Source organism: Nylanderia fulva, unplaced genomic scaffold (genome assembly GCF_048542155.1).
Source record: "Nylanderia fulva isolate GAGA-0341 unplaced genomic scaffold, ASM4854215v1 Scaffold14, whole genome shotgun sequence".
Taxonomy (NCBI): Eukaryota; Metazoa; Arthropoda; class Insecta; order Hymenoptera; family Formicidae; genus Nylanderia; species Nylanderia fulva.
In genome coordinates this window covers 323,797-349,722 of record NW_028189622.1, presented here as the reverse complement: position 1 = coordinate 349,722, position 25,926 = coordinate 323,797, and the positions used below count along the sequence as shown (strand labels likewise).

At 29.5% G+C, this 25,926-nt stretch overlaps 3 protein-coding genes and 1 long non-coding RNA gene across 5 annotated transcripts; 2 read left to right on the top strand and 2 right to left on the bottom strand.

Annotated features, from left to right (window-relative positions):
- Positions 1 to 22: 22 nt before the first annotated feature.
- LOC114938613 (fatty acyl-CoA reductase 1-like) lies at positions 23 to 4,497 on the top strand. Of its 2 annotated transcripts, XM_029312604.2 has the most exons (9): positions 23 to 408; positions 725 to 973; positions 1,267 to 1,412; positions 1,692 to 1,801; positions 2,138 to 2,330; positions 2,724 to 2,972; positions 3,528 to 3,704; positions 3,791 to 3,871; positions 4,307 to 4,497. In XM_029312604.2, the coding sequence occupies exons 1-9, from the start codon at positions 196 to 198 to the stop codon at positions 4,374 to 4,376; spliced, it is 1,488 nt and encodes a 495-aa protein (XP_029168437.2). In that variant the 5' UTR covers positions 23 to 195; the 3' UTR covers positions 4,377 to 4,497. The 2 variants fall into 2 exon arrangements, with proteins under 2 accessions (XP_029168437.2, XP_085336190.1); XM_085480064.1 differs by lacking the exon at positions 4,307 to 4,497 and having other exon boundaries at positions 24 to 408; positions 3,791 to 3,875.
- Positions 4,498 to 9,243: 4,746 nt separating this feature from the next.
- LOC114935349 (fatty acyl-CoA reductase 1-like) lies at positions 9,244 to 17,564 on the top strand. Its single transcript, XM_029308174.2, has 8 exons — positions 9,244 to 9,678; positions 10,076 to 10,324; positions 10,540 to 10,685; positions 10,751 to 10,860; positions 11,256 to 11,448; positions 11,907 to 12,155; positions 16,444 to 16,701; positions 17,345 to 17,564. The coding sequence occupies exons 1-8, from the start codon at positions 9,472 to 9,474 to the stop codon at positions 17,418 to 17,420; spliced, it is 1,488 nt and encodes a 495-aa protein (XP_029164007.2). The 5' UTR covers positions 9,244 to 9,471; the 3' UTR covers positions 17,421 to 17,564.
- Positions 17,565 to 22,037: 4,473 nt separating this feature from the next.
- Positions 22,038 to 22,524, bottom strand: LOC146724285 (dynein light chain roadblock-type 2-like). The gene is made up of 2 exons (XM_085480268.1): positions 22,337 to 22,524; positions 22,038 to 22,263 (listed from the first exon to the last, which is right to left on the bottom strand). Exons 1-2 carry the CDS (start codon positions 22,392 to 22,394, stop codon positions 22,094 to 22,096), a joined length of 228 nt encoding a protein of 75 aa, XP_085336394.1. The 5' UTR covers positions 22,395 to 22,524; the 3' UTR covers positions 22,038 to 22,093.
- A 10-nt stretch (positions 22,525 to 22,534) lies between these two features.
- LOC146724284 (uncharacterized) lies at positions 22,535 to 23,421 on the bottom strand. The gene is made up of 3 exons (XR_014924148.1): positions 23,169 to 23,421; positions 22,783 to 22,938; positions 22,535 to 22,655 (listed from the first exon to the last, which is right to left on the bottom strand). It is a non-coding gene; the product is annotated as an uncharacterized LOC146724284 (long non-coding RNA).
- Positions 23,422 to 25,926: the final 2,505 nt, after the last annotated feature.

Genomic DNA, 25,926 nt, shown 5'->3' with positions numbered 1-25,926 from the left:
AAATGATAATCTAGCATATGATTTTAATTGAGTAGCGTACGTCGTTGAAGTTTGAGCTCAGTTTGTCATCTAATTAAACTCCTGCTGTGAAAAAATCAATATAAAAGAGATCATTAAATTTCCGAGTGCACTTGTATTTATTTTTGGCAGTTACGTTGTTATTATATTATTTATATTGATTTTGTTTTAATAACGATGGATGAGAATATAAATAATCCAATCAAGTCAATTACATCGTTTTACGCTGGACAAAGTATATTTTTAACAGGTGCGACAGGATTTATGGGTAAAGTATGCATGGAGAAGATACTGCGATCTTGCCCAGATGTTCGCGAAGTGTTTATATTGATGCGCCCAAAAAAAGAACAAAGCATTAACGAAAGGCTCGAACAAATATTGAAATTACCGGTAAGTCAATTACAGAAGTATAGATACTTTTTTGAATTTTTTAAGAATTATTCTAACGATTAAATGAAAATGTTCTTTTGAGAGTGTTATCATATGACGCTTCTTATTTTTACAAAAAATTAATTTTACAATTTGATAAAAGTGATAAATTTAATTAAAAAACGTATAAGTAATAGTAGAGAGAACATTTGAAAACGTAAGATAAAGTGTAAAAGTAACAAAAATATTCTACAATTTTTTTGCAAAATTATTGAAGATATAAGAATCATGGCAATTGTAATATAAGTACGTTATATAACATGTATTTTTATTTCAGTTATTCGATAAACTGCGAAAAGAGCAACCTTCAAATTTAAAAAAAATAATTCCACTTTTTGGTGATGTTAGTAAAGAGAACTTGGGTCTGTCGGCTGCCGATAGAGAAATGTTAGTTGAAAGAGTGACTATAATAATTCATGCAGCAGCGAGTGTGAGATTTAATGACAGCTTAAAGTATGCTATTTTTATAAATACTAGATCGACAAGAGATATCTGTATCTTAGCTCAAGATATGAAAAATCTTCTAGTAAGTATAAATGTGACAAATGGCGTATTTAGTGTTTTTTTAAGTATCTATTAATATATAAATTATTTAATGTGTATAATATAATAATTAATATTACAAACTATTGTTATTATAGTATGAAAATTTTGTCGAACAATAATTTTATTTTTTTTTTTACGTAAAAAGAATTACAGTTAAACACTTAACAACAAAAATAAATATGATTTCCTTTCAATTGCAATTAAGTTCATTTAAGTCTTCATTATTTTAAAAAACATGTAACTTTACTATTAAAACGTATTTATTTATTAAAGGCACTAGTTTATGTTAGTACAGCATACGCGCATATAAATAATTCTGTCATAGAAGAAAAAATATACCCACCAGTAGCCGATTGGCGGAAAATGATCAAAGCAGCCGAGTCATTGGATGAGCATATTTTAAATGTCTTTACAGCTAAGTATGACAAACTATATGTATATAAAATCAATATAACATTTATAAATTTCAAATAATTTTTATTTATATATTATTATATTTATTGTTATTATTTTATTAATAATTTATACTGTGATACACGTTTTTTATAATAAGACTTTTAATATATGCATAAAACCGCGTTAGTGCATATGTAATATATGCACAAATATATGTACAATATATATAGTTAAAATTTTAAGTATAATATGATATTCTAAGGCTATTAATTTTTCATATAATTTTGAAATATTATGTACAGATGTTTGGAATGTTTTCCCAACACATACATATTCTCGAAAAATTTAGCTGAGAGTGTAATAGCGGATTATTCTTCATCGTTACCTTGTGCGATTGTAAGACCTTCTATAGGTATGTTATTTTTTTTCTTTAAGATGTTAAAAATAAATTTTTACTTTTCCCTTTTGGAATGCGATTTACAATTTGACATATCAAAAAGAATATCTCTTAATAAAATATAAAAAATGTATGTGTATTTTAAAATAAAGTGTTTATATTAGAAAACCATTCCACATAAATTCTCATATGATACATAATTATTACAAAACGTTTACTCTACTGTTATTGGAAATAACTAACAAGTAAATTTCGTTTCACAATACAAAAAATAAAAAAATACCTTGATAGATTACTAGAATAAACAATAATGTAGCAATACGTATTTAACAAGTATGATTCATATTTTAGTGTCAAATACATTGAACGATCCATTCCCAGGATGGATAGATAATTTGAATGGTATAGTAGGAATACTCGTCGGTGGTGGTAAAGGAGTACTACGAGTATTCAAGACTAATAAACATCTTCGTCCAGATGTGATGTCGGTAGATGTTGCCATCAAATGTTTGATAATCACAGTTTGGAAGATTGGATTGACCAGGTACGATTATTATCTCAAAATACTAAATACTCATATAATAAAAATACATATAAAGTATTATATATTTAACTGCATTAAGTGCATGCTACAAATATGAAAAAAAAGTTTCTCCTTTCATTTTAAAACTAAATCAACATTTCAGCGAAATCATACGCATTTTACTCAAAAAAAAATTATTTCATAATTAAATTGACAATTTTGAAATTGATTTATTAAAATTTATTAATTTTGAATGTTTAAGACTTTATAATAATATTTTGTAACTCGCACAAACTTCTAAATTTTTCAAAAATACTAATAATATTGCACCCTAATGCACTCTAATGTTTTTATATATAATTTTGTATAAATAACAATTTTTTAATTAAATTTATAATTTTATTTATTTATTAGCTTCAAGCCGGGTTCTTCACCTTTTATCATAAATTGTACTTCTTCCAATCTGAGAGGATTGTCCACAGAATCAATTTGTAAAATGGGTTTTCAACTTCTAGATGAGATACCCTTCGAGCAAACTCTTTGGACTCCCGGTGTAATAATTACTGATAATTCCATCATATATTATATATTGACAATGTTGTTGCATATCTTGCCAGCTATTTTAATAGATCTGATTTTAAAACTTACGAAACATAAACCTATGTAAGTACCAAACATTTTGCTCTCAAATTTACAGATCATTCATATCCTATTAAATACAGTTGTTTAATTGAATCGGGAAGATTAGAAGAAGAGAGACAGAGAGAAAGAGAAAAGAAGACAGAACAAATGACTAAAAACCATACTATCTAAAATAAAATTTATTTTTAATGCAAAAATTATTTTTTTTGTCATAAATATAGACATATATATATATATATATATATATGTATATATATATATATCTATATATATATATATATATACCCAGATAGCCTAAGTATTTTGATGACAAATGATGCATTTTGACATCAAAATGATGTCATAATAATTACTGTGGCTATTTGGGTATGTATTTCTAAAATATCAATGTACACGCATGTGCGCAGAGGCAAAACTTATTGTTAGTAAAGAAATATTTTTTAACGCAATTTGTATAAAATTAAATATTTCTTTTAAACATTTTTTTTACGAAACTTTCTATATTTCCCGATTCAATAGTATAGCTGACATTACATCATTTGCATAAATTGCTTTATAAATGTATACGCAATGTAGGCTATTAACACTGCAAAAAAAAGTATACACGGCCTGCTGCGCTGTGGGATATTTTGCGAATCATCAATGGATATTTAAAAATAACAATGGTATAGATTTATTCGATTCAGTTCTACCCGAAGACAAAGAAGCATTCTCATGTGATATTTTAAATATTGATGTTAAAGAATTTTACAGGTAAATATTTTTTATTTTAACTTTTTAAGCAATGTTTACATCGAAGATGATGTTAAGTCATTAGATATTTATTTTACGAAATAAAGGGCCAGTTTAATTGGAGCTAAAAAATATCTCTTTCACGAGGACATGAATCGCTTAGATGTAGCCAAAGCGTATCGCAGAAGGTGAGTGTAAAGAATGTATTTTATAAAAATATTACTATCGTTTATGAGATGCAAGACAAATTAAAATTAATTATTCAATGACAATAATAAAGATTTGAAGATTGCGATTGTTATCGTATTAAATAAAAATATAATAGCGCTTCGAATCTTATTTAAAAAAAGAAATTTAATTTTAAATACTTTTTAAATTTGATTTTAAATAATACATATAGATTGTACTATATATATAGTTATTAATATTACATATAATAATAGAATTTTAAATAATAGGGGGAGAGAAAATTTTCAAAAAATTAAAAGATTATTAATAATAATTTATTATTAATAAAGAATTTATATGCATATAAAATAAAAATATAATTAAAATAATTTGTTGTTGGATAAATATTATGAAAAATTAAAAAAAATAATGTGTTTATTTTACAAATATTTTAGATTAGATTTGTTTGCTACGGCATTTAAAACTATCATTGTTATTGGAATAATATGGATGATATATAAGTGAACCGACACTGATTGTTAAATATTCTCAGATCGCAAACTGATCAACATCGTCACAAACAACTATAGTGTAATATATAATACTTGATGTATAATATGAAATAAATTAAACTTGGCAAAATTGATTTCGACGTAACTAGCAATTTTATTCAATACTCTCACGACGTTGACGAAACATCATAGCGATGGGACGTGTTCCTCTTTTAACTATTAATTTTAAATAAGATCGGTTTTATGTTGCGTTAATCTCATTCTAATTGATGGAATTCTCACTTGATAAGGACCACAACCAAATGGTCGAAACGTCGTGAAAGTATTTTCACCACTAGCGTCCAATATTAATTTTGATTGATGAAATAATTTATTATAATAAATAAAGAGAAATGCAGAAGATGGAAAAAGATTTGTAATTACACATGTTGATATTACAACATGCATTCATCTATGAAACTAATTACGTAACTCACATGATATATATATATATATACTAGCTTTTCGGATCGCGCTTCGCGCCGGTCCTCAAAACCTTTCTTCAATTTCTGTAGATATATTAAATGTATTTATCAATGTATTATATACTTTTAATTTCAAATCCATTTGCTTTATTTATTATAACATTTTCTATTTCCTTTGTTCCTATTTCCTATTTTTATAACATATTCTATTCCCTAAATATTATTTTCTTCGATAATTGTATTTTCAAATTGATTTATATTTATTTGATCATCTTTAAGTACCGAAATTTTTTAATTAAAAATATATTAGGTTATATATTATATATGATAATATAATATAAATAAAACGATTAACAAATTTATAAATAAAAAATATTATTTTATTTAAATAAATAAATTGTTTATATTTACCATTTTGAAATTCTTCAATTTCTTTTTTTATTTCTTTTGGTATATTATTTTTTTCTATAATTGTATTTTTAAATTGATTTATATTTGTTTAATCAATGATGACATTTAATATATGAAACCAGCTACTTATATATATAGATAGTCATTTATAAAATAACATGTTAAAAGAACTCATATCACCACCTAAGGGGTGATTTTTATAAAAACTCACTAAAAGTAATTTAAAAAATTTTACGATTGAAAAGAAACAATATATTAATAAATGCTCTTATCTAATAATGTTATTTAACAATCACGTCACTACCAAAAGATGATTTTATTAAAAATATAAATATGTTTCTTTTTCATATCTACAGTGGATAGAATGCGTGGGTGGGTTAATGGGAGTGTAGAACAAAAAAACCAAATTCTCGCCATCCCCAAAAAATTACAACATTTTGATACCAATTTAATGAAAATAGGTCCATTCTCATAAAATTTTGGTCCCGATTTCGTGCAAATCAATCCATAAATACGCGTGCGCATGGGTAGATGCATGAGTGAGTGTAAAATTTAATTAAAGAAAATAGCAGGCTTCTCAAAAAAATTTAATACTACCTAATTAATAATTTCTAGGGAATTGATCCATTAATGTGAAAGTGCGTGGGTGGCGCGTGGGTGGGTAAGTAAAGGTATAAGAAAAATCATTAAACTTAAAAAAATCTTTTTTTGCAATATTTCTGAACACATTGGCGTAGAAATTTGAAAAAAAAAAATATTTTTCGCAAAAATTTTATCTATTTCTATATCGTTTCTTGGCAGAATAATTTTATTATTCAACTATAATTTTTTATTTTAATTGTGACACTGTAGCCAGCCTTTTACTGGATCAAATGCTGTAGAAATGACTAAAGAAAGAAAAATCCTATATAATTCATCATTATTTTATCTATTTTTATATCGTTTCCTCCTCTAAGAAAAAAATAAAAATTCAAAAATTTAAAAAAAAAACCCACAGCAGCCACCCTCAAAAAATTTGCAACATTTTGGTACCAGTTTCACGAAAATCGGTCTATAAATGCGGAAGTAGTTCGCGTACATACAGACAGACGGACGGTACTTATATATATAGACTAGCTTTTCGGACCGCGCTTCGCGCGGTCCTCAAAGCCAGCCTTTCTATTCGGACCGCGCTTTGCGCGGTCCTCATATAGTCTATATTAAATCCGTTTTAACACAAAAAATTAATTCTTTTTTTGTATTACCGCGAACTACTTCCACATTTGTTGTTCGACTTTCACGAAATTTATACCAAAATAAATGTTTAAATTTTTTTGTAGATGACTACTATGTTATCTATTTCTTTCTCCCAGATATTTTATTTTCTTTTTTTAAGACACGCTTTCTCTCTCTCTCACTCTAAAACACACGCGCTCCCTCTCTCTCTCTCTTTAAGACACATGCTCTCTCTCTCCTTATCTCTCTCCCTCCCTCTTTCTTTAAGACACACGCTCTCTCTCTCTCTCTCTCTCTCTCTCTCTCTCTCTCTCTCTCTCTCTCTGTGTGTATGTGTGTGGGGTTTTTTAAGTTTACGCTTTCACCTACGCATCCACCCACACAATCGCATATTTATGAACGGATTTTTTAAAAAATTGGTACCAAAATGTTGCAAATTTTTGGCGACGATGTGGTTTTTTCAAGTGTTACACCTCCACCCACACGCATGCGCATTTATGGACCAATTTTCACGAAATTAGTACCAAAATGTTGCAAATTTTTCTGAGAAAGCTGCTGTGTGGTTTTTTTAAGTTTTATCCCACCCACGCATGCATCCACGCATTCACACATTTATTCACATACTTTTTTGAAATTTGTAGTTAAATTTTGTTGGAGATGGCTACTATGATTTTAACAAATTTTTATCATCCTATTCATCCACCCACGCACCCATGCACCCATTTGCATACGTATTTATTGACTTGGTCACACCAAGAAGTAATTTTTAAAAAATTTGTGTACGTATTTGTGATTATGTGTGCAATTTGTGTAAATAAACCTTTAATTTGTATGCAATTTTCACGAAATTAGTACCAAAATGTTGCAAATTTTTGCAATCACAAACATGTACACAAATTTATTTAAAATTACTTATTGGTGTGACCAAGTCAATAAATGCGTATGCACATGGGTGCATGGGTGCGTGGGTGGATGAATAGGATGATAAAAATTTGTTAAAATCATAGTAGCCATCCTCAACAAAATTTGAGTACAAATTTCGAAAAAGTCTGTGAATAAATGTGTGAATGCGTGGGTGAATGCGTGGGTGGGATAAAACTTTAAAAAACCACACAGCAGCTTTCTCAAAAAAATTTGCAACATTTTTGTACCAATTTCGTAAAAATATTGGTCCATAAATGCGCACGCGCGTGGATGAATGCGTGGGTGGAAATGTAACAATTGAAAAAACCACATCGTCGCCATCTTCAGAAAATTTGCAACATTTTGGTACCAATTTAAAAAAAATCGGTTTATAAATATACGATTGCGTGGGTGGGTGCGTGGGTGGAGGCGTAAACTTAAAAAAATAAAACATCAGATTTGTCAAAAAAATTTGCAACATTTTGGTACTAATTTCGTGAAAATTGGTCATAAATGCGCATGCGCGTGGGTGGGTGCGTGGGTGGAGGTGTAACACTTGAAAAAACCGCATCGTCGCCATCTCCAAAAAATTTGCAACATTTTTGTACCAATTTCGTAAAAATATTGGTCCATAAATGCGCACGCGCGTGGATGATTGCGTGGGTGGAGGCGTAAACTTAAAAAAATAAAACACCAGTTTCCTCAGAAAAATTTGCAACATTTTGGTACTAATTTCGTGAAAATTGGTCCATAAATGCGCATGCGTGTGGGTGGATGCGTGGGTGGATGCGTGGGTGGAGGTGTTACACTTAAAAAAACCGCATCGTCGCTATCTCCAAAAATTTTGCAACATTTTGATACCATGTGTTCAGAAATATTGCAAAAAAAAATTTTTTTCGCAAAAACATACCCTCCTCTGAAGAAAAAAAATAAAAATAAAAAAATTAAAAAAAAAACCCACAGCAGCCACCCCCGAAAAATTTGCAACATTTTGGTACCAATTTCGAGACAATCGGTCCACAAATGCGGAAGTAGTTCGGGCACAGACAGACAGACAGACAGACGGACGGTGCTTATATATATAGATTAAATTAATCCCTCTCTCTCTTTCTCTCTCTCTCTCTCTCTCTCTCTCCCTCTCCCTCCTCAATATTATATATAATAATATAATATTATAAATAAATATTATGTAATATAATCATTTTTTGCAGTAAAACAGAAAGCTCGATGGGCAAGAGCCGGAAGAGGTACCAATTTAAAAAAAATCGGTTCATAAATATACGATTGCGTGGGTGGGTGCGTGGGTGGAGGGGTAAACTTAAAAAAATAAACCAGTAGTTTTCTCAAAAAAATTTGCAAAATTTTGGTACTAATTTCGTGAAAATTGGTCCATAAATGCGCATGCGCGTGGGTGGATGCGTGGGTGGGTGCGTGGGTGAGGGTGTAACACTTAAAAAAACCGCATCGTCGTTATCTCCAAAAAAATTTGCAACATTTTGATACCATGTGTTCAGAAATATTGCAAAAAAAGATTAAACATACCCTCCTCTGTAGAAAAAAAAAAAATTAAAAAATTAAAAAAAAAACCCCACAGCAGCCACCCCCAAAAAATTTGCAACATTTTGGTACCAGTTTCACGAATATCGGTCCACAAATGTGGAAGTAGTTCGCGTACATACATACAGACAGACGGTGCTTATATATATAGATATATATTTATACACACACATACATATATATATATATATATATATATATATATATATATATATATATAAACATGATATATATAAACACATGAATATGGAAGAACTTGCTCCTTTGAACTTCTTTGGCATATCATTACCATTAAATCATTCTTATGTCATTTCCTGTTCACAAAATTCATTGTGCTCATTCACGTTTCCATCTTTTATCGAAGACGAAGTACTTCGACTCTCGTTTCAAATTCAATCGTTTGGCTTATGTTTAAAATAATTTTACTTTATATGTTTTTCTTGATTTTAAAAATTAACATTTAAATCAAATCTTGCTATTTTTGTTACAGTTTTATAACTAAACACATTATCTTTTTATACTTTATTCGTCTTATCGGAAGTAGTTGCATTTATAGACATGAACAAAGGTGCAGCAAATACGTTTATACCTGCATTTTATGCAGGTCGTAGCATTTTAATTTCGGGCGGTACAGGATTTATAGGCAAAGCGCTATGTGAAAAGTTACTGCGATCTTGTGCCGATGTTGGTGAAATTTTTGTTTTGATCAGACCGAAGAAGGGACTGAACATAAACGAAAGACTGAAAAAAATGTTGGATAACAAGGTAAAGTTATAAAAAATAAAAATGTATATATGTTTTTGAGCAACGGTTAAATAATCTATAAAAAAATTGTTATAACTTGTAAATGCGACAAAATTTAAAATTTTATTCAAAAGTTTATAAAAACTACATATATAATTCCTAATGAGCAGTTTATAATCTTTAAAGAGCAGCTTTCAAAAATTGTTGAAAATACATTTTTATAAAAAGAGAGTGATAAAGAAGACCATCTTCCTTTCTTATTTAAAAAGAATTATTTTATTATAATTTTTCGCTTTAAAAAATTCTCTTTCTCCTAACGAAGAAATCCTCTTGGGATGAAATATAAATAAAATGATTGAAATCGTAAAATTAAAATTTCAATATAGAATATATTACTAATTATTGACGATTGTTTTAGCTTTTTGACGTTTTGCGAAGTGAGCGACCATCTGCTTTTAATAAATTAATTGCAATTCACGGTGATGTAAGTCTTGAAGACTTAGGATTGCAACCGATCGATAGAGAAATGTTGATCGAAAGAGTGTCTATAATTTTTCATGTCGCGGCTTCTGTTCGATTTGATGAAAGTTTACGTGAAGCTGTTTTCAACAACACTAGGTCAACGCGGGATATTTGCATTTTAGCAGAAAAAATGAAAAAACTTGTAGTATATATATTTTTTACCTATCAATTTTTAAGATCAAAATTGTTGCAGTATTTATACAAATAAGTGAAATATATGAGATTAAATTAATTTCACTTAAATATAATTTCGAGTAATAAAATCTTTCATGTGTTATCATGTGTTATCAAAAATAAATTTCATAATTTATATATGTATTTTTCTTGTATAATATTTAATTTGTGCGTAAATGATTCAAGGTTTTCCTACACGTCAGTTCTACGTATACGCAAACAGACAAGCCAGTGGTTGATGAGACACTTTATCCATCAGATTTGGATTGGAGAGAAGTGATTAAAGTCGCCGAACATTTTGACGAGCATATTTTGAAAACGTTTACAGCAAAGTAAGTTAATGAACACCGCATAGCGTCCTTTTTGTCTCTTAAAATACGTTCACGTTCACTTTTAGATATCTGGGAACGATGCCAAACACGTATACTTTCACAAAAAGATTGGCGGAGCAAGTTGTAAGCGACTATTCAAAGTCATTGCCTTGCGTCATCGTTCGTCCATCCATAGGCACGTAACACTTTCACGATGGTTTTGGAATCAAAATTAGAATTTGAATTTTTCAAAGAAATCTGTTTAAAAGAGTATACAAAGCAGATGATTGTAATATTTAGGTGTCACAATTAAAATAAAAAATTATTCTGCCAAGAAACGATATAAAAATAGATAAAATAATGATGGATCATATAGGATTTTTTCTTTCTTTAGTCATTTCTACAGCATTTGATCCAGTAAAAGGCTGGCTACAGTGTCACAATTAAAATAAAAAATTATATGGTCGAGAGGAATCAAGTGGAGATTGTGGTTTTAAAAAATTATAGTTGAATAATAAAATTATTCTGCCAAGAAACGATATAAAAATAGATAAAATAATGATGGTTTATATAGGATTTTTTTTTCTTTAGTTATCTCTACAGCGTTTGATCCAGTAAAAGGCTCGCTAGATAATTTTAACGGTCCTGTTGGAATGTTGGTTGGCGGGGGCAAAGGTATTCTTCGTGTTGTGTTTATCGATCCTATCGTTACATCGGATTTTATGCCTGTTGACGTGGCCATTAAGACAATGTTAATAGTGGCGTGGAAACGTGGAATCAAAACGTATGCATATATGTGCTTTACACATAATAAAATCGTCTATCAATCTTGTTATTTTCTAAAGCTCTAAGCAAATATACAGAGGTCAGACAAAATAATGTGAACATCTGTGAAAAATACACTACATTTGTTTATTAATAAGATGTTGAACCACAATTTGTCTTTAATACAGCTTCAATTTTTCTTAATAATTTAATATCATCAGAATAATCTAATATCATCAGACTGTAGGCAATTTTGAAAAAGAGAAACTTTAAAGCTATTGGCAGATAAAAGAATGGAACAACATTTTAATAGAGACTATTCAAATAAAATATGTTCTCTTCCAAGAATTCCAAGAATTAATGGCAAATGGTAGCCAACATCTTATTAATAAACAAATATTTTTCACAGGTGTTTACATTATTTTGTCTATATCTATCACACTGATATTACATTAGTGACATTATTTTTTTATTCAGCTTCACCGAAGACAATACGATTCATGTTTATAACTGTTCGGGACATGATGTAAAAGGGATAAACATGAAGCATCTGATTGAACTGGGATTTAAACTCGCTGAAGAAGTACCTTTGGAAAACATTATTTGGTCCCCAGGCATAACTACAACTAATAGCCGTTTGTTTTACTATTTAGTTGTACTTATTATGCATATCTTGCCTGCACTTTTTATAGACTCAATCCTAAAATTATTCCGTGCACGTCCCATGTAAGCTTTATAATCTCTAAAAACTCACCTTTAAAAAAAGGTAAAAAAAGGCGACCAGTTAAGGGCACGCCATTAACAAAAATTATCCATTGCAAACCCATGTAGAATCCTATCCTATTGCAAACCCATGTAGAATCCTATGAAAAATTAATCATTGCAAACCTATGTAGAATTCTAGGCAAAATTAACCATTGCAAACCCATGTAGAATCGTACCCATTGCAAACCTATGTAGAATCCTATGAAAAATTAACCATTGCAAACTCATGTAGAATCCTATAATCTCTAAAAACTCACCTTTAAAAAAGGTAAAAAAAGGCGACCAGTTAAGGGCACGCCATTAACAAAAATTATCCATTGCAAACCCATGTAGAATCCTATCCTATTGCAAACCCATGTAGAATCCTATGAAAAATTAATCATTGCAAACCCATGTAGAATCCTAGGCAAAATTAACCATTGCAAACCCATGTAGAATCGTACCCATTGCAAACCTATGTAGAATCCTATGAAAAATTAACCATTGCAAACTCATGTAGAATCCTATGAAAAAATAACCATTGCAAACCCATGTAGAATTGTATTAAAAATTATCCATTGCAAACTTATGTAGAATCCTACATTGCAAACCCATGTACAATAGAATTGTATGAAAAATTATCGATTATAAACCCATGTACAATCGTAACAAAAGTAATGAAATAAAAAAAAAATTGCGCCAAGTGAAAGTAGAAACTTGTACCAGTGGAAAATTAAAGTTGCAGACATATATAGAGTCGTATAATGAATCAGTAAAAATTTAAATTTGCAAATGTAGAATCGTACCATAAAAAAACTTATCTTTTAAAAAAAAAAGATAAACAAGATGCCAAGTCCATGCGCCATGTGAAAAAGAAATAAAAAAATTTTAGTTAAAAAAACTGGGAGCGCTGCTAAATAATATTCTAACAATATTAAAATTAAATTGTTACTTTTAAACTCATTACAGTTAAAATATGTTTTGTGTTTAAATTAATTAATGTTACTTTAAGGTGCATTGTAATTTTGAAACTTAGCAGCGCGCCCAGTTTTTTTAACTAAAATTTTTATTTCTTTTTCACATGGCGCATGGACTTGGCATCTTGTTTATCTTTTTTTTTAAAAGATAAGTTTTTTTATGGTACGATTCTACATTTGCAAATTTAAATTTTTACTGATTCATTATACGACTCTATATATGTCTGCAACTTTAATTTTCCACTGGTACAAGTTTCTACTTTCACTTCACTTGGCGCAATTTTTTTTTTATTTCATTACTTTTGTTACGATTGTACATGGGTTTATAATCGATAATTTTTCATACAATTCTATTGTACATGGGTTTGCAATGTAGGATTCTACATAAGTTTGCAATGGATAATTTTTAATACAATTCTACATGGGTTTGCAATGGTTAATTTTTCATAGGATTCTACATGAGTTTGCAATGGTTAATTTTTCATAGGATTCTACATAGGTTTGCAATGGGTACGATTCTACATGGGTTTGCAATGGTTAATTTTGCCTAGAATTCTACATAGGTTTGCAATGATTAATTTTTCATAGGATTCTACATGGGTTTGCAATAGGATAGGATTCTACATGGGTTTGCAATGGATAATTTTTGTTAATGGCGTGCCCTTAACTGGTCGCCTTTTTTACCTTTTTTTAAAGGTGAGTTTTTAGAGATTATATCATTCATTTTTGTATATTTTTATGACCGGAATAGAACAATTATTAAACATGTTTATCTAAACTTCTTTGCTTAAAATGATGTGTACAATCATATCCTAGAATCCTGATCATTCCTCCTAAAGCACCCTATTTATATAAATTTACCCATATGTGTGTGTGTGTGTGTGTGTACTAATGTCGAGCATTTTTTATACATTTTCTATTAAATTTAGATAAAAGTTGCAGGATTTCAAAAAAGAAAAAGTTGACACAGACTTTTTCCTAAACGGCGATTTTCAAGTTTATTTAAAGGTCACTTATATTTTCAAAATAGGATTACCTTAATTTTTCTCATATATATCGATTCCTCGCAATATTTACTATAAAAAAGTTGTAAAGGTATAATTTTTATGTATCTACATAATCTTACATAATCTTCGAAATATTACAAATATTTTATTTTATGAAATATTTCAGTTTATGTAAAATTATGTTAACTATCTTTTAAATTATTCACTTTTAGCCATCTTACCCTTACAACCTTTTATAGTGAATATTGCAACAAATTGGTTTATATATATAATATATATATAACATCAGTTATTATTAATTGATGTTTCATTTATTTTTAGACTTACTAGAGCTCAAATGCTCCACATTTTTTGCAAAAACTGTTTATTCTATAGATTTCAAATATGCTTTTAAATGATGATTGAATATTTCCTTTTTTTAATTATTTTTATTATTATTTTTCAATCTCAATCAACTTTTATAACTTTATGCCAGCACGATACAAATACATGTGTCTTTATTTTTTTTATTATTTTCATTATTATTTTTCAATCTCAATCAACTTCTATAACCTTATCCTGCCAGCAGGATACAAATACATGTATGTCTTTATTATTGTATCAACTCTTGTCTTTTCCATGTAACCATGTCTTCATAGTTTGAATTATCCCTTCATCTTCTCAATCTTTCGCAGAGATTTAATTAATTAAATACACTTCACACGAAATAAAGTTTGCTGGAAGATATACAGCAAACGATAACTGTAAAAACATGATTACGTGGAAAGAACAAGAGTTGGTACAGTAAAGGCAAGTAAGTAAGTACATGTAATGTATCGTATTGGCATAACGCTATATCCGCGGAGCAGATAATGTGGCTGTAGAGGTAGTCTGCAGTGCAGCTAATGTGGACGTAGATGTTGATTGAGATAATTGTCTAATATAAAATAGAATTTAAAAATTTAGTTTAAAAAGCTGTTGCATATATAAATAAAGTTTATTTTTTCTAAATTTGGAATATGTTTAATTAATTAATTTTTTAAGTCTATGTTTAATAAATTTTTTAAGTCTGTATTCAATAATTTTAGTCATTTGATAAATACATGTATGTCTTTATTTTGATATGTTTAATATAATTAGAAATTCATTAATAATTAGATATGTAAACTATAAATTCATATATAATATTTGAAAATATATGTGAATATTTAAATTTTTATCTTCTCCTTCCTCTCCTTCAATCTCTTTAATATCAATATGTGTATGTGTGTACACGCGCGCACGTTTGTACGTATTTATTTAATTATTGGATAGTTGAGAGTACTTAATTGATAAAAAATTATGACAATAATAATCCTTGTTTTTTTTTCTTATTATTTACTCAGATTTTTTTGTCTATCTTATAAGATAAACACTTTAGAGATTGAATATTTCAAGTAAACTAATTGTAAGTAAATTTCACATTAATGCATATAGATGTTTAATCATGAATGTACTAAATAAGTACACAAGACGAACAGTGAGTGAGTGAGTGAGAATGAGAGAGTGTGTGTGTGTGTGCGTGTGCGTGTGAGAAAGAGAGAGAGAGAGAGAGAGAGAGAGAGAGAGAGAGAGAGAGAGAGAGAGAGAGAGAGAGAGAGAGAGAGAGAGAGAGAGAGTTAGCCAACATAACCCCGCACGCTGCCGATATGGCGGAGCGCCACTATCGCCATCTGTTGTAAAACGTGCGAGATGGACAAAATTACCACTACATACATGCATCTTGCATGTGTTGTGTACGTGTGATATATGTGTGCGCATGTGTTGTATACGTGTGAATACGTGTAGCACGATACTACTATGTATGCGTGGTCGATGATGATAATGATGATGATAATGATGATAATGATGATGATAATGATGACGGGGACGTTTCTTAATAGAAATTTTTCATATTTCGACTTTGCATTTATATATCTCTGCTTACAAATCACGTAGAGCAGAAATAAAGACACTTTTATTATATAATTCGAACTCAATCTATCGATTAAGTCTAATATAAACTCGATTGCTTCAGCCATTATTGAGGATTCGAAATATTATAAAGACTCAAATGTCCGACTCGCGTTAAGATACACGGTGTCTCCGCTACGCCCTTAACTGGTCGCGAGACACTACCGTGTCTCTTGATTTTATAGATTAGGAAAAGTTTATGAACATTGTATATACATATATATCTTATTTATTTATTTTATAACAAGAAGTGAAATCTTTAAGTATATGTAAATGTAAAAAAAAAATATTTAGCAAAGTGCTCTTTTCTTTTAGGCTATTAAAATTGCAGAGGAAGGTCTATTGCGCAAACAGTGCTCTAGCGTTTTTTTTGACACATGAATGGCAATTTACGAATAGGAAATTACAACATTTCTTCGATGATCTGTCACCCGAGAATAATAAAGACTTCGGATTTGACTACAGAAATTTCAATATAGTGCATTACTTTCGAAACAGCGTAATCGGTGCAAAAATTTACTTACTGAATGAGGATATGAATCACCTGAATGCAGCGAAACTGCATCGAAAGAGGTAACATGCACTTAATGAAATGGAGAACGGATTTCGGTCGCAGAACTGCATATTTTTCTTTCGCTCATTTCGGGCTTGCTTGGTCTTAAAAAAATATCTGTCTTTAACAAATGATCGATTTTATCGACGATGGTATGCATATCTCGTTGCAAAACTCGCGTCACATCACAGATACATATGTACGTACTTAGAAACACACGAAAAGATATCATTATATCATTTTTGCGAGATCGAAAGATATATAATTTTACACAGCCTCTATTGTGATTCTAAAAATTAATCAGAGAACAAAACAGAGAGAGAGAGAGAGAGAGAGAGAGAGAGAGATAAAAAATCGGAGATAACGTTAACGCGGAAACGCGACGTCGCGAAGTTACCTGTACGATTGTTTGGTCGATCGATTGAAGTCCTATAGTTTGAAAATTAGGTCGGCAACGTAGGAACGCGCAGTGAAAATTTTGATCCATTAAATTTTATATAAAATTGCACAAACAAATTGTTTACTTTTTCGAGCACTATAATAGTAAAACTAAGCTATCTCAAATATAAATTCAATTAGCCGAGTTATTCTGAAAGAGATTTTAATGATTTGATATAAATATATGGTCCAAAATAATAATTTAATTCTCTTTTATGATTGTAGGATGCTATGGCTCGATAGAATTGTGAAAATATTGGTCGGCACTCTCATTATGTGGATAATATATGATAAATATTAATGTGGATTAATTGTTTTATAAAAAAAATTTGATTTAACAATTGCGGTTGCACCAAATATATAATCTAGATTGTTATTAAGTTTAGATAATTATTGTATAAACATTAATAAACTAATTATAATAATACAAATTTATATCAATTTTTTATCGAGTATTTCATTGTTGAGAAATAAAAGGAATATACCTTCTTATTCATAAAGAATGTCAAGGTTTAAGAAATAAATTTTATTTGGACAACACAAGTTAATTTGTGTTGTCTAATGTAAAATAAAAAAAATTGTAATATAACGTTAAAAAAACTGTAGAATAAACTGCAAAAAAGCATGTCATTATACTACTGGATCAAGCATACATTAGACTGCATTATGTAAGTTTGCTCTTTCAACCTTGGTTTAAAGAGTTTCCGTTTTATTAATGTCTAGATGCACATCTATTTAACAAAACGTTATATAGCAAATGATAATCTAGCATATGATTTTAATTGAGTAGCGTACGTCGTTGAAGTTTGAGCTCAGTTTGTCATCTAATTAAACTCCTGCTGTGAAAAAATCAATATAAAAGAGATCATTAAATTTCCGAGTGCACTTGTATTTATTTTTGGCAGTTACGTTGTTATTATATTATTTATATTGATTTTGTTTTAATAACGATGGATGAGAATATAAATAATCCAATCAAGTCAATTACATCGTTTTACGCTGGACAAAGTATATTTTTAACAGGTGCGACAGGATTTATGGGTAAAGTATGCATGGAGAAGATACTGCGATCTTGCCCAGATGTTCGCGAAGTGTTTATATTGATGCGCCCAAAAAAGAACAAAGCATTAATTAACGAAAGGCTCGAACAAATATTGAAATTACCGGTAAGTCAATTACAGAAGTATAGATACTTTTTTGAATTTTTTAAGAATTATTCTAACGATTAAATGAAAATGTTCTTTTGAGAGTGTTATCATATGACGCTTCTTATTTTTACAAAAAATTAATTTTACAATTTGATAAAAGTGATAAATTTAATTAAAAAACGTATAAGTAATAGTAGAGAGAACATTTGAAAACGTAAGATATAGTGTAAAAGTAACAAAAATATTCTACAATTTTTTTTGCAAAATTATTGAAGATATAAGAATCATGGCAATTGTAATATAAGTACGTTATATAACATGTATTTTTATTTCAGTTATTCGATAAACTGCGAAAAGAGCAACCTTCAAATTTAAAAAAAATAATTCCACTTTTTGGTGATGTTAGTAAAGAGAACTTGGGTCTGTCGGCTGCCGATAGAGAAATGTTAGTGTTAGTTGAAAGAGTGACTATAATAATTCATGCAGCAGCGAGTGTGAGATTTAATGACAGCTTAAAGTATGCTATTTTTATAAATACTAGATCGACAAGAGATATCTGTATCTTATCTAGCTCAAGATATGAAAAATCTTCTAGTAACGTATAATGTGACAAATGGCGTTATTTAGTGGGTTTTTTAATAAAGTATCTATTAATATATAAATTATTTAAATGTGTTTTATAGTTAATAATTAATATTACAAACTACATTGTTATTATATGAATAACAAATTTTGGTCGAACAAATATTTTCATTCTTTTTTAACGTAAAAAAGAAAAGAATTTGTCATTTGAACAGGGACTTAAGGGCAACAAAATGTAGAGGGTATGATGATGTTGGTCCTGGTTCAAGTTGCAATTAGAGTGTGCATTTAAGTCTTTGTGTATTTTAAAAACAGATGTACTTGGTATATTAAAACGACTGTAGATTTATTAAAGGGCACTAGTTTTGTTATACACCGACATACCTGCATAAATAATTCTGGGGCTGTCCATAGGCAGAACAAGATGATGTAACCCGCCGGGAGTTACCGATGGGGCGGAGTATGACAAGCAGCCGAGCAGTGGGAAGCAGATTTTAAGAAAATGTCGCTTGAACAGCGAAGTAGTAGCAGGAACTATATGGTGTATGAGTAGAAGCAATATGAACATTTTAAATTTCAATAAGTGTTGTTATAATAATTATTTTTTTGATGGTTATTATGTGGTATTACGAATTTATACTGGTGATACACGTTTTTTAGAATAATGTTGTAATACTTTTATAAGGGATTGCATAAAACCGCGTAAGTGCATATGTCAAACAAAAAAGTATTTTCACTTTGGATGTGTAAAAAAACTATGCGAATGGACAAGTATAAATTGGGTATGTTCTAAAAGGTAATGCTTTTTTGCAAAAGTAATAGTGCCAAGGTGGTAGTTGGCGCTGAAGGAATATGTAAAACCATGTGTAAGAGCGAGATAGTTGAATTTCAGAGTCGTGTTATCAATTGTAATTTCGATAAATATAAAAGAATATAAAAAAAGGTGAGTTAAAAAAACTGGGCGCGCTGCAATGAGTTAGAAAGGTTAACCAGTTAATTATTACGTATCAGTAGAATATGTATTGAGCACCGCCAGTTTATGTTATACAAAATTATGGTAATTTCGTTGTATTATGTATTAATTGAAATTTGCATAGGTGGAGCGATTTTATTGTTGATAACGCGAAGGTGTATTTATTCGCGCAATAATTACAGTTAACTTGTTTTTAGAGGAGTATTAATTGTATAAACATATGTTTGTCATTGATCTATAGCATGGGGTTGCGGTGTGAAAAATATTTTGTTGTGTTTGACGGACGTTTTGTCGACATGCCGGACTATGGTGTCATCTGTGGGGGGTGTTCTCTTTTTTTGAGAAAATAAGTGGTTTGTAGGGGACAATTCTACATTTGCAGAATGTAATTTATATTGTATTCATTATCTGCGACTACCTCTATGAATATTCCGGCAGTCAACTGTTGAAATTGTCCACTGTACACCTTTCACTGTCTACTGTGGCACTTGGGCGGCTTGTGTTGTAGTGCAGGACTTTGTGTTCACATCTGGTACATGTGGGTGGAAGCGTGTGGAGTAGGAGGGGTTGTGCACAAGTAACCATATCGAAGGGGGACATGGTGGTGTGGCATAATGAAGAGATAGGTGGTGTAATGGGCGGCCCGGTTGGAACGGGTCGCGCTGGGTTTAATTTGGGATAGGCCGGGGGGTGTGTAAGTGTGGTGTGGAGAAGAGCAGGCAATGTTTGGGAGAGGTGAGAAGCATCGGTTTGCAATAAGAAGCAACATGAATGGGCGGGCAGGGCCTGAGTGGTGACATAGAACCAAGAAGGGAAGACATGAGAGTAGCGCGCACACAAAGGGGACAAAGAAGAGATGATTGAAAAGGGGATGGAAGGAGGAACGTGTTATCATTGTGATTGTAGTGGCAAGGATTTTAATTGCTCAAGTGTCATTGCAAGCATCTGGTGGCCCTGTATATACCATAATATATTGGTAAACAATAAAATATTAAATTTCGTTTCGCCAGGAATGGAAATACTAAGGTAGTAGATATTAAACTGACTACACTGGCTGTCTATTCGATTTGTTAAACTATATTTATTGACGTTTCGACCATACGGGTTGTGGTCCTTTTCAAAATTACAATAGAAGCATTCTAGAAATTAATGTACATGCAATCAGAATCAACATTTAAATTGAAAACGTGAAATGTAACAAATGAGACTTACAATGAGTTATTATTGACATTTAAAAGTACGCTCCGGTGAGACTTAACTTAAGATCGGATGGTAAATTAACTGCGTTTCACTTGTGTCATCTTGCTACGACTGAGCACACTGTACTAACGAATAAACACGCCGAAAATTATGTCAAAGTTAAAAGTTAACAATATTTACATTCTCGCTAAATTGTGATGTACCATATGGCAAATTACTAAAATAAAATATAAAAAATGAAAAATAAAATATAAAAAGTATAAGATAATAAAAAGACAAATAAATAAATAAATAAATATATTCGGTTCGCTTATGTCATCCTGCCTTAACATACCAATAATAAACTACTAATAATAGCTCCCAACAATGATCGTTATGATATACAATAAATAAATATATATTTATATTTATATATATATATATATATATATATATATAAAATGTTGGATTTTTATTATATATATATAATTTTAAAAAATCTTTTTTATATGCTATTGAATTTTAATACATACAATTTTGATTATATGTATTTTAATTGATTATATTTATAAGTATTTTTATATTATCTTAAAAAGACTGCATAGAATTATTTGTGCGACACTCTTATATGTATGTATAATTAATAGGGACCAACTACACATTTTTTTTCCACTGAATAAAAACAATCTCAATATTAAAATTAAATTATAAAAAAGATACTGTGATATTTTATTGCGATGAGAAATGTACATTTATAATTGTATTAAATACAAAAATAAACATGCCATGAATTACTATATATACATATTTTCATAATTATCAAACTTAAAAATATAATATTGTTACCAAAGAAGAAAGCACTATTTAAAAACTCTAAAAGTTCATAATTTGTTAAATTAGTAATTAAATACTGCATTTTGTATAATTTTTAAGCTTTATTCTTTTATTTTTCTTTATTTAATTGAATAGATATTAACATCCAATGTAGCATACAGATTAAATTAACAACCAAAAAAATAAATCTTAACATATATTTTTGTTTCTTTTAAATATCAATCAACTGGATTGTGTACTACTATTAATATGAATTCTTTATCTGGTTCCATCATAATTTTGTTTTTTGCTACGTATGCGCAAGAAAGTTAAATCATTTGTTGGATTCAAGTCACGTACGACAGAACGAGCTTTATCTGACAATTGACTTATCAAACCTGCGTATTGAACTGTTGTCGTATTATCTAATGTTGACTTTATAGGAATACCTAAAACAAATATAATTTTATAAATTTTTGTTTACAACTACAAGTAAATCATGTCAATGATCTCATGTAATACCTTCTGCATTCACCACTATTGTTCCAACTACCCTTTTATGAGACTGAATTTGTTTCATAGTTTCTTCAACCTCTTATAAATTATTTCATCGAAATTTATTAATAAAATTTTTATTTTAAATATTCCAATAACGGAAGCAAATCATATGGAATAAATGCGTTCTTTAATTGTAGGCTGCATATGTGGTGGATGAATTCCAATATTCCATGGGAATCTATCAAAATCTATATTGTCATACTTAGCCAATGTATTACACAATATATTATGGTATATACAGGCCAGATGCTTGCAATGACACTGAGCAATAAAATCCTTGCCACTACAATCACAATGATAAAAATGATTAAATAAATTTAAAATAAATTTTTAAAAATATATTATTTTGATACAAAGTGTGTGATGAATAATATTTAATTTTGTATATTAATTATTGGATATATATGTACCTGCAATAAGAAAATGCCAGAAAAATTGTAAAATAGTTCCTATAGCACTGATATTAGATTTATCTTGTTAAGCTAATCGAATGCTGCGATGATAACTAGCCATTGCCCAACCCATGCTCACAAGTGAGCTGATAATGCTACCTGCTTGATGTACAACTGAAAAAAATATAGAAGCTAATTAAGAAAATTATTAAAAATATATGCATACTCATACATAGGCATTTATATAAGATTTAATTTATATAATTGAAATATTATTGAAATAATAGCAAAATATCTGATTTTGTATCACAGACTGTAAGCTTGCACATAAATTATTATGACAATAAATTTGCAAATAATAACATTAAAATTGAATGTAAACATTGAAATTGAAAATATCTAACCCCGCACGCTGTCAATATAGCGGAGGGCAACTATCGCCGTCTGTTGTAAAACGTGCGAGATGGACATTTCCAATACATGCATCTATTCATGTGTTGTGTACGTGTGATATATGTGTGCGCATGTGTTGTATACGTGTGAATACGTGTAGCACGATACTACTATGTTTGCGTGGTCGATGATGATAATAATGATGACGGGGACGTTTCTTAAAAGAAATTTTTCATATTTCGACTTTGCAATTATATATCTCTGCTTACAGATCACGTAGAGCAGAAATAAAGACACTTTTATTATATAATTCAAACTCAATCTATCGATTAAGTCTAGTATAAACTCGATTGCTTCAGCCGTTATTGAGAATTCGAAATATTATAAAGACTCAAATGTCCGACTCGCGTTAAGATACACGGTGTCTCGGCTACGCCCTTAACTGGTCGCGAGACACTACCGTGTCTCTTGTTAAGAAAAGAAAGAAAGAGAAAGAGAAACACTAAATTAGTGTCAATTCAAATTTTTACACAAATTTTTAATAATAAAGCATTAGGTTAAATTTAAATGCTATATATATGTATATTAAATAATAATATAAAATAATATATAATATATAATAATATGTGAAAATAATATATTTAATAATATATAGATAATAATATACAATTTTACATATAATATATATATATATAGTATATATAGGTAGTATATATAGGTAATATATATGTATATAATAATATATAATTATATATATAATATACATACATAAACTGTAATCTTGCAACAAAAGAGTAGAAAAAAATAGATTTAAGTCGGAAAGAAATTGCGTAAGAAAAAAGTTTACGATGCATTGTAAGATAATAGATCGAGTGCATTTACCCCTCATATCGATTATCTAGCTCAAGCTTATTTAATTCGGTCAAATCGCCGATACAATATTTTTGTTTCATTCAACGATCGATTTTCAACGTTAACCCCGTTTTATTTAGTTTGCCCTCTCTTATAAACTTTGTCCGAGATTACCTGAGATTCTGAGATTCGATATCTCGCTGTACAATATGCGACCGACTATATTTACACCGATGATGGATCCGTCATTACATCATGCGTTGACTCAGCATACATATATGTACAATTTTTTTGATTACGCAATTATTTACATCGATGTACAATTTATCATAATTTATTTGAGTGATGGTCTAGCTAAAAACAAATACGTACGTATGATTTATAGTCAAATTAATATTTAAGTATCTCGAGATCTAAATGTACAAACGTAAAAAAGACTAATAAAAATCAATATGCATACAATTAAAAGAATGAAAATAATGAAATAATAAGATATTTTATCCTTGTATCAATTTCCTCTTACATATTATATATTATTATTTAATAATAATTGTATAAATATATATATGTATATTATTATATTAATATAATATATAATACACATATATTTATTATTTAATCTATAAATATATTTTAAAAATTTATTCTTATTTAAAAAGGTAATTTCGCAAAATTTTTCTCGATTATTTTTTACTTCTACAAATCTTTGTATTTTTTGTCGGTTTTTTAATACATAATTTTATTTTGTAAATCAATTGCTAGAAATTGTAATTTATCTAAAAGGATGTTGCGCGAATAGAAAGATGCTATCTTCGCAAGGGAGGTCGACAAAGTCAAGTCCAGCGATCTCCAGAAAGATTATTTCTCTTTACATTGTAAATTTACACGTCCGACTATCATAGTATGCATACTATATAAGTCCGGTCACTTTTGCCTATAAACATTTCTATATATTTTTTCCCGTCCATCTTCGACACGTCTCACAATCATAAATATATATAAGATAGTGGATATATATCTGTGTGCCATCTCCCGGGTGCAAAAGACGTAACAAGGCACAATGCAACCTAACCGAAGGGAACACCCGGACCTTATATTCTGCGTGTCAAGGTAACGGGCGATGATTCGTCGCGAGAGGTCGACCGGTGGTGCCTGCGCACTGGATCGATATGGTACCATGACCGGCGACATACAGGGTGGAACAAAAATGTAGGCCACTTCTTCAGGAGCGTTCGTCGAAACGAGCAAAGAAATTTCGTACGAACCTACGTGTCCAAGAATGAATTTTTTATCGCGCACCTTCGTTTGATGTTTGACGTAGTTTGACAGGTGCTGCTGACTTTTTTCTGAAAAATTAATTTGCCAATTTTCCTTGAGAATAAATTATTTTGAGATTTATTTTTACTATTTTATATTGTTGGAAATAAAATCATTATTATTTTCGGCATTTTTAATTAGATTATCTATCACGCTCCTGAATTAGCCCATATTTTTTGTTACACCCTGTATATATATATATATATATATATATATATTTTTTTATATATTGTTGGAAATATATTTAATAATAATTATCTTGAGCATATATTTTTAATTAAATTATCTATTACATTAGATGTCTTAAGTTTTAACCCAACTTGTGATTGTTATAATGGCCGCTCCTGAATTTGCCCATATTTTTATTACACCCTGTATATATTTTTTTATATTATTGGAAATAAAATAATAATTATTTTGAGCATTTTTAATTAAATTATCTATCACGTTAGGTGTCTTAAGTTTTAACCCAACTTATGGTCGCTCCTGAATTAGTTCATATTTTTATTACACACTGCATATAGGGCGGTTCAAAAATTTTCCGACACTCTTGACTTTTTGTCACCGAGAAAAATGTAAAAAAAATTAGACATTGACGAT

Bases quoted from the DNA above. Each gene is read 5' to 3' on its own strand.
- LOC114938613 (XM_029312604.2), top strand. From the start codon at position 196: ATGGATGAGAATATAAATAATCCAATCAAGTCAATTACATCGTTTTAC. The intron at 974-1,266 runs GTAAGTATAAAT...TATTTATTAAAG, and splicing joins AAGATATGAAAAATCTTCTA to GCACTAGTTTATGTTAGTAC. The intron at 2,331-2,723 runs GTACGATTATTA...TTTATTTATTAG, and splicing joins TGGAAGATTGGATTGACCAG to CTTCAAGCCGGGTTCTTCAC.
- LOC114935349 (XM_029308174.2), top strand. From the start codon at position 9,472: ATGAACAAAGGTGCAGCAAATACGTTTATACCTGCATTTTATGCAGGT. The intron at 10,325-10,539 runs GTATATATATTT...AAATGATTCAAG, and splicing joins AAAAAATGAAAAAACTTGTA to GTTTTCCTACACGTCAGTTC. The intron at 12,156-16,443 runs GTAAGCTTTATA...CTTTTCTTTTAG, and splicing joins TTATTCCGTGCACGTCCCAT to GCTATTAAAATTGCAGAGGA.
- LOC146724285 (XM_085480268.1), bottom strand. From the start codon at position 22,394: ATGAAACAAATTCAGTCTCATAAAAGGGTAGTTGGAACAATAGTGGTG. The intron at 22,264-22,336 runs GTATTACATGAG...TATTTGTTTTAG, and splicing joins AATAGTGGTGAATGCAGAAG to GTATTCCTATAAAGTCAACA.